The sequence below is a fragment of the Cryptomeria japonica genome, chromosome 7 (genome assembly GCF_030272615.1).
Source record: "Cryptomeria japonica chromosome 7, Sugi_1.0, whole genome shotgun sequence".
Classification (NCBI taxonomy): domain Eukaryota; kingdom Viridiplantae; phylum Streptophyta; class Pinopsida; order Cupressales; family Cupressaceae; genus Cryptomeria; species Cryptomeria japonica.
In genome coordinates, this window is record NC_081411.1 from 667,610,488 (window position 1) to 667,619,153 (window position 8,666).

The window sequence follows — 8,666 nt, forward strand, 5'->3', positions numbered from 1 at the left end:
TAACCATTAATGGTTAACTAAACCTTCTTGCATGATTAGAGACTTTCTCTCTAACTCAACCCTCATCTAACCCAAGGGTCTCATCAAGCATTCATGGCTTTAACCTTGGTTATCCCTTTAACCCTTGCACAAGAGTTTACCCCTTGGGTAAAAGCTTTATCCATTGGATAACCCTAACTTAACCTTAACCCTTACCTCCTAAGGTAACCTTCGTGTCTTCTCAAGCATTTAATGTTTCTTTCATCTCCTCTCAAGCAACCTTTTGTTGACAATTGTCACCATTTCATTGGTGAGAATTGTAAACATGGATTGATAACTTTCAATCCTATCCCTTGTTGAGATTACTCAATCTCAACCATCCATTACCCTATTTTTCCTATAAATAGAGCCCATTCCTTCTTCAAAAAAATTAAGTCTTTTGTGCATCAAACTTATAGTCATTTTGTAGGTTAAGGAGCTCTCTTCATCATCTTCAAAGCATCAAGCATTCATATCATAGCATTTTAGTTTCATTTAGCTTAGATGCATATTTTTTCTTAGCTTAATTAACTCATTAGCATCATCTTAGCTTTCAATTTGGAACTCATCTAAATCTTAATCATCTAGTTTTGCATTTCATCTTCATCATCTCATCTTATCATTCACTAAGATCGTGGTTGCATTCCATTTAGATCTTAGAATCATTTAAATCTCGTTCTTTAGGTTGTCATCTTAAAGAATTGAGTGCTCTTCCAAGCTAAGAGCCACCTTGAATCTTGAAGATCCTTGGAGATAGAGGAACATGGAACGATTTTAAAGAGTTTAGATTCATTTAACTTGTTTTATTTGGATCAATAACCTCTAATGCAATGTTTCTTTGAATTGTTTTCTCCTCCTGCAGGTTGATACCACATTTCCAGCATAGAGGTTGTGAAGCACAAATAAGGCAAATTGCCAATCTAGATGAGGGAAGTTGCCAAAATATAGTCAACCAAGAACACCATGCGCATGAGAAAAGACTAAAGGTGGTTGAGAGAGTTGAGACCATTCACAAGTAACAACATCCCTAGAAACTACAACTAAAATCATTGAGATTAGCATCTACAATGTGGCCTAGTAGATTGAGCATGACCATGCATGTGACCTCAAGGTTGGGAGGAAGCAAGGATTGGGACTTTGGCAACCATGTAGGGAGCATTACCCCAATAGTTAAGAAATTCCTACAGATGTGTGACTTTGTGTGCTTGCACTCAGATTTGCATTAGCACATTAGAGAAAATCATCAGCCAAACAACTAGAGAAGAGAGTTGAATTTGGGTAAGAGTAAAAACATGTGTCACACTTTAGGCTAGCTAAATCACTTCAATTGAAAGGCTTTTGAGTGAAACATATTCGATCAAAAAGGTTTCGATTGAAATTTGGTGGCATCAACATGGCACCTACATGGTGATGTACACTCAATCAAATAGGTTCTGGAACCAAAACCTATTTGACCAAAACAAGCAAAAATAAAATAAATAAAAAATAGGGTCGAGCATTTCACTCAAAACCTACCCACCAATAACTATTCGATCGAAACCCTACGATGCAATAAAGGAGTTATTGACCATTGAATTACATTTTTACCAGATACTCCTTAAATGAATAGATGTTTAAACAATATCTATTATATAGGCACTCCTAATTTTGCCACAATTAATAGACTCATTTTTTTTTACTAAAAAAGAGGTAAAAATTTATTCAATACAAAAAGAGTTACATAGTGAGAAGTACTGACCGCTCAACAAAAAAAAAACTTATATCTATAAAATAATAAATATTTTTTTTATTTTTTCATTTAAAAAAAAAAGTCACTCACCTTTATGAAATGGCTAATTAGAACAAATAAACAACTCATAAGAAGACTCTACTACACTTAAACGCTGACTAAAATAACATGTTCATAAAGTACACAGCTATAACATCTGATCTCCCACAGTAAAGCTCATAAAATGGCTCTTATACGTCTCCCATCATATCCCCTGCCTACTCTTCATAACGCCCCACTAGCCCTTCCCAAGGGCACCCCCTACATGAAAACAAGGTCCCATGACATATCCCCAGTCCCACCCACCAAGAGACCCCAACGGAACTTAACGACCCCAAAAGCCCTATTTGGGTGGGGCAATCCAAAAAACGAGGAGCCCTTATCCTACACTACATACCATGACACCATAGACATCCCATTTCCACCATCTCTGCTGGCAACCACCTTCTTAGCAGGTGAAAAACCAGAAAAATCAAAGCAATCAATTTATACTTTTTTAATCTACAAACACTGCACTTACATTCTAATCTTCTCCCTACAGGAAAGGAGCTGAAGTGCTGTTACAGAGCCTCTGAAGATGGGTTCAGTGCCAAGTCATTCCACAAGTACTGTGACTTCAAGGGTCCCTGTGTCATTGTGGGATATACCGAAGAAGGCCAGAGGTTTGGAGGCTTCAGTCCAGAGGGTTACAGGAGCACAGATGATTACTATGATAGCTTTGATGCATTTTTGTTCTACTGGCCCCAAGACAGTGATGATCCAGAGGTGCTTTTGAAAGTGGGGGGAAGTGGGGCTGCTCTTTTTGACTATGCAAGAGGAGGGCCTCAGTTTGGGGCAGATGGGTTACTGCTAGGACCTCCAATGGCTCCTGTCATGGGAGGGTTTGCAGGCCCTGACACAAATTCTGGAGTTGGGGATCTCAGGTTTGGTAGATCTCGTTTAGGTTTATCTTATGCTAAAAGATCTGACGGTAAAGAGTCCATCTTTGGGGATAAGAGGAATGCCACTATTGTGGATGTGCATGTATTTTGTAGTCCTCAAATTGCCCAGTTGTATTGATAAGCTCTAGCCTTTGATTTGTTAGATAGAATCTGAAGTTGATATATTGTTCCGCTCTTGATTTTTATGGATATGGTGAAGTGTGTTTACGTGTATAATCCATTTACTTACAGATTTGTAATAACACCCAATTTCTTGGACATATTCTCAGTGATGACCTCCACAAAATCAATACTAAAGGAGGCCCCATGGCAGAATTGGTATCCAAAGGCTATCTGGAATTCGTCAACCTCCTTGTCATTGTTTGCCCCAAAGATAAAAAGCGTCATTAAAAAAATATCCTGTAAATCTAGCAGGAAGAATTTATGGGAAATGTGAAACTTAGGAAAGGTGATATTTTGCTTTACAAAATGTTAAAATGCTTGGCAAGTGGTGGGTCATTCTATAAATAGGAACAGTTTTAACTTGCTTGACTTTAAAGAATCCAATAGCTTGGACCTATGTACTCAACCTAAGATATTTGTGTTTTCATGTATGGAAATGTGTGCTAAGGAAAACATTGAAGTGACTTCTAATGTTAAGAGCTAGTTTGTAGAGTAGATAATTATCACCATACATTTTTTTATTGCTTCCAAAATATTTTGAGTAGATTTTTTAATTAATCAAACAAATATATCTCCGTCAAACTTAAATCATGTGTATATTAAACCTGGTTTGTAGTATTATGTAGAGCAAGTAATTCTAGTTTTATTTTAATTATTGGTCGTTTTATTGGAAAATTTTCAAATATGTTCTTCTACACAGCGGAGATGATCGTATTCATCAAAATGGCCACCCTGTGAACATGTTGCATCGTCCTCATCAATTATACCCAATCAATTGAACTACAATCCTTTGACAAGGTCACAATTTTGAATTCACAACAATATTGATACAAGGATATTCATGGGTTGGTGATTCTTGAAGGATGGACACTTCACTACTAAGTTCTAATGAATTTCTTCTTAAATTTTCAAGGAGTTTTCTAATTCAAGCAAGCTCAACGTTTCTATCTGACATGAACAGTGGAAATGATTAGCTTGATGAAGTATGGGGTCAGTCAGAAGATAGGGACTCTTCCCCAACTTTTGGCTTTTTAGTTCTTGTAGTTTAGTTTTCATTTATAACATTATAATGTTGTATTCAGTTTTATTTTATTTGTTTAAAAATAATAATGTGATAATGTGTGATTATATATAATTCGTTTCTTTTTTAAAACTATATAAACTTTCAATTTTTTATATATAACTTTTAAATATGATTTCATACCAGTTTTTAAAAATAAACATATCTCTTTTGAAAATGTATAAATATGTATTTAATTTCACAAAATAGAATAAAATAAAATAGGATGATGTATGCAAAGTGGTTGGAACTTAAGATCATTCAAGAAACTAAGAAAGAATAAATTAAAGTTATTTGACCACTTATCCTACCCACTAAAGTTTATACTTGAACAGTATATTTATGTTAATATCTTACATTTGGACATTGCACGATGCAAAGCTAAGAAAGGACAAATTAAAGTTATTTCACCATTACAACTCAAAATGGTCCTACCCAATTGAACACTATATTTATGTTAATATCTTGCAATTTGCAACATCACACAGTATTTTGGAGGATTTCACATTGCATGATGCAAAACTCTAACCTACTGTTCAGTTAAGAGTACCAATAGATTGGTATACTTGAAATTGCCATTACTCTTTATATTTGAAACTTGAAGTTTTCCTACAATTATCTTTGGGATCTGATCAATCAATGTACTCCACAATATCTGTAGCAGCCTACAGGCAGGCCAAAGCAGCTGCTGGAGATGCCAATGTTCTACCCCCACCGCCTGGAGCTGCAAGAAATGCCAATACCCATGTTTTATTCCCACCGCCTGCAGGCCCTTACTCTGGATATCTCTTACTTCAGGGAGATGATGAGGCCGAGAACAGTGATCCTCCATATCCATCCTGCTGTTTGGGACGCTGCAAAGGCAATTACCTGGGAGAATTGCCATTTCCCCAAGACAAGTGCTTAGCAATCTTCTACCCTCCAAGGGATTATGCGTTCCCTGCACCATCATTTCATAAAGTGTATATGATTCCTGTTTTGGGCCAACCCATCTCCTCCCATTGCTACTATGTAGTGCTGGCGCAAGGCAAGGACAAAGGGTAAAAGTATCTAAAATTATGCAAGTTTGGAAACTGGCAATTTTTTATTCATGTTCCTTTTAGATTTTTATCGGACATATATATCAAATTTGTTGAGATTATATGTGATCTGTATTTGGAGGGATATTGTTTTGTGATTTTCATAAATTGAGCTGGTTATAAAAGTAGCGAGTCTATGGGAGCATGTAAAGATAATTTCCTTTTTCAGATTAGTCAATTGACTGAATTTTGCTTGCCTTTTTTCCCAACATTTTTTGTGACTGAAATTTTCAAAATTTCCTTTCTACAAGTTTCTAGAAACTCTTACTGTCTCTTGATTCTAGTAATTGTGAATGTGTTGATATTTCTTTTCATTTAACTTCTTTCTTGACTGCACAAAATTTCAGATTGTAACTGATTGTAAACTGATTCCTCCACATTTTATGCTCTTTTGGTTTGTAGCAGTCTCTTCCTCTACACTGGTATCAATAAAAAGTCCCATTTTTTTTGTTAAAAAAAATGAGTGTATTGGAGACATTACAAGATTCATTAATTGTTATTTAAAAGCTATTAGAGCTGACTCTATTATGTGATGTTACATGTGCTTTGAGCTTTGCAAAGAATACATTTTCTGGAATGCTTTTCAACAGTGTATACAACTTAGATAATAATATTTGTAGATTAATAGATTGAAGGCTTTGATATTCAAACTTATGTAAACATCTTCATTTTTCTTATTCAAAAAAAATATTGAAATAGATGAGATCAATTTTCTACAGTCCATGATTTAGAATGCAGATTGAAGGTTTTGATATTCTAACTTATGTAAACATCTTCATCTCTCTTATTCTTAAAAAAAATATTGAAATAGATGGGATGAATTTTCTAGTCCATGATTTAGAGTGCAAATTCTTTTGGGTTAAACTGTGTATATACTTATTTGATCAAATAAGTATATACACAGTTTAACCCAAAAGAATTTGTATTCTAAAGTATTGAATTATTGAATCTTTATTCTAGGATGCAACAAAAATTGTTGGATCAATTTGACTTCAAACCACCCTGATTTTGGGTTGGTAGGTTGTCAAGACTCATAGAGTCCTGTTTTCTTCTCTGTTGTTGTTTCTCTTAAGTTCCATCATGTTCTGCTGTGCTTAATGTCTATCTTTTCTTACTTTTATACCAAGATCAGAAACCCTTTCAAAATACCTACTTTTATTAATCAAAAACATTCTCAGATTACTAGATAAAGTAGTCCTTTAACAAAACATAACTGATTAATTGTATGTTGAAAACATTCTCAGATTACTAGATAAAGTAGTCCTTTAACAAAACATAACTGATTAATTGTATGTTGATGGTGTGGACAGATTAGTGGAAACATGCTCTACTCCAGAGGACATCAGACCACGTTGCTTTTGTCAATGTGTGAATGACATCCCTCCCAGATTTTTGCAGCCCACCAACCCACATCAACATTTGCGGATAACCTCAGCAGAATCAGGTTTCATTTCACAATGCACAGCTTCAAATAGCTACTCTCCTGCGTATCTTCGCATGCGTACTTGGTGTGTGTTGGCCAAAGACTTGCGAGGTAAACAGGGAAGACTTCCTCATGTTGGAGGGGAAAATGCTGACCTGAGAGCACAATTAGCCTCCTTTGAATTTCCTGTTTCACAAAGAAGTTCTCCTGCTGTGATAGTTGGGGAGTGGTACTGTCCCTTCATCTTCATCAATGAAGTGGGTACTCCATTGAAGAGTCCCAAGAACCAGCTCATGAAGTGTCCCTTCTACAAGATGGATCTAGAGAAGTTTTGGGAAGAGATATATTCTACTCAAGGTAGGATTGGAGAGAAAAATGATGTTGTGGTGGACAAAATTCTCAATGTGGAAGAAGCACTACTGTTTGGGAAGGAGGCAATTGAGGAAATTACATATGATGATGGGAGTGTTTTGTTTAGAGGTGTAGGGAATCAGGAGGGGAAAACTACTGGTGTGAAACTTAGCTGGCCCATCATTGCTAGAATGAGAGAGGATCAAGGCAGACATGGATCAGACCAAGGAGGAAAAGATGTAAGAGTGGAGAAGTCATTCAGTGGCATTGGGAAGGTAGGAAAATTTGCATGTTATGTTGTAGTGGAAAGATACGTACTGAAAAGAATGGATGGGAGCATTGCTCTTACTTATTCATTTAGAAATTGCAACCAAATACAGGGTAAGTGGGAAGAAAACCCAAATCCAGCGTAAGATGAAACAAAAGAGTTTTTTATATTTTGTAGTTATCTGTGGAGAGAGAGGAAGAGATGTAAGAGTGGAAAAGTCATTCAGTGGCATTGGGATGGCAGGGAAATTTGCAGAGTATTGCACTTATTTATTCAGATTTGCAGGGGAAGTGAGAAGAAAAACTAAATCTAGTTCAGGTGTGAAGCTTAATTGTTTTTGTATTTTCTATTTATTTGTGGAGAGATACATTTTATTTTACTTGAAAGATATAAGACATTTTATCAATCTTAAACCAGCTTTACATGGGAGATATCTTCCTAAAATAGGCCAACACATTACCATCTGACTGAGTCTTTGCCCCTACAGGTCATCCTTGTTTCTACTCCAGCATTTGCATTTTATAAGAAATGCCCACTCTTGCCTTGATTATCTTTAACCCTAGACAAGGAAGTCATTATGAAATGTTGCTGGCATCTTGATTCATTTTGTTTGAGGTTGTATATATGAACTATTTTGAAGTACAATAGTTTGATTCTTTTTTATCAGTGAAATGCAAGGATTCTTCACTTTCTTTCTTTAACACTCTCTTCTATCACGTCCTCCTCTTCCTCCTCTTCCTCTTCTTATTCCTCTTCTCTCCATCTTCCATGGGTTTGAACCCAGTGTCACGATTTCAAGATTACACTATAGGGTCAACTGCCACAATAATTTGATTTATTATTTTCAATTGATATTTTATAAATTATAAATTTGTAGATTTAAATATAATTTTTTAGTTTTGATTATAATTGAAATGTTATAATTGAAAATCTCAATCTTATAAATTATAAATTTGTAGATTTAAATAGAATTTTTTAGTTTTGATTATAATTGAAATGTTATAATTGAAAGATCTCAATCTCATTTCAAAAAATTTAAGTTATAATTTATTTTTATTAATTAAATGAAATATAAAAATCATTATTTTTATTATAATATGCGCTTCTCTATTTAAAAATAGAAATTTCCATGACATAAAAATAGAAATTTCCATGACATAAATATAATATTTTCTATTATATAATATCTCAATTTTATCAAAATTTCAAACATTTAAATAAACTTCAATTCTAACTCTTTCATTCTTAAGTTATTTCTTGAACTTATTTTATTCTTTTTAATACAATAAATTTATAAAATAATTTTTAATTAAAATTTATTTTTACATTTTATGCATATAATTATTAACTTTTATTATTTAATTCTTACCCAGATGCTTTTGTTTTCATGTTTGAGCTTGCGTGGAAAACTGTGTAGAAAGTTGAAAAAAAAATAGTCGATATTTTGGTATTAGTAAGCATGGAAAAGTGTAAGATGGCAAAAATTAAAGAAACAATCAATGTTTTGAATTTTCTAGATATTTTTCTCTGAAAAAGAAAATTATGTTAGAGAATAAATTAAAATATTGTGTGGGAATATAAGAACTTTTAGATTTA

At 34.2% G+C, this 8,666-nt stretch overlaps 1 protein-coding gene across 3 annotated transcripts; it reads left to right on the forward strand.

The window, feature by feature from the left end:
- Nucleotides 1–1,884: 1,884 nt before the first annotated feature.
- Nucleotides 1,885–7,771, forward strand: LOC131040848 (uncharacterized). Of its 3 annotated transcripts, XR_009104936.2 has the most exons (4): nucleotides 1,885–2,241; nucleotides 2,328–2,709; nucleotides 6,339–7,388; nucleotides 7,558–7,771. XR_009104936.2 is itself a non-coding variant. In XM_057973806.2 (3 exons), the coding sequence occupies exons 1-3, from the start codon at nucleotides 1,971–1,973 to the stop codon at nucleotides 7,213–7,215; spliced, it is 1,530 nt and encodes a 509-aa protein (XP_057829789.2). In that variant the 5' UTR covers nucleotides 1,885–1,970; the 3' UTR covers nucleotides 7,216–7,771. The 3 variants fall into 3 exon arrangements, 2 of the variants coding, with proteins under 2 accessions (XP_057829789.2, XP_057829790.2); XM_057973806.2 differs by having other exon boundaries at nucleotides 6,339–7,771; XM_057973807.2 differs by lacking the exons at nucleotides 1,885–2,241; nucleotides 2,328–2,709 and adding an exon at nucleotides 4,410–4,989 and having other exon boundaries at nucleotides 6,339–7,771.
- The last annotated feature ends 895 nt before the right edge of the window (nucleotides 7,772–8,666 follow it).

Coding starts and splice junctions, on each gene's coding strand:
- LOC131040848 (XM_057973806.2), top strand. CDS start 1,971: ATGGCTCTTATACGTCTCCCATCATATCCCCTGCCTACTCTTCATAAC. Junction 2,242..2,327: donor GGCAACCACCTTCTTAGCAG/GTGAAAAACCAG, acceptor TTCTCCCTACAG/GAAAGGAGCTGAAGTGCTGT. Junction 2,710..6,338: donor TCTGGAGTTGGGGATCTCAG/GTTTGGTAGATC, acceptor TGGTGTGGACAG/ATTAGTGGAAACATGCTCTA.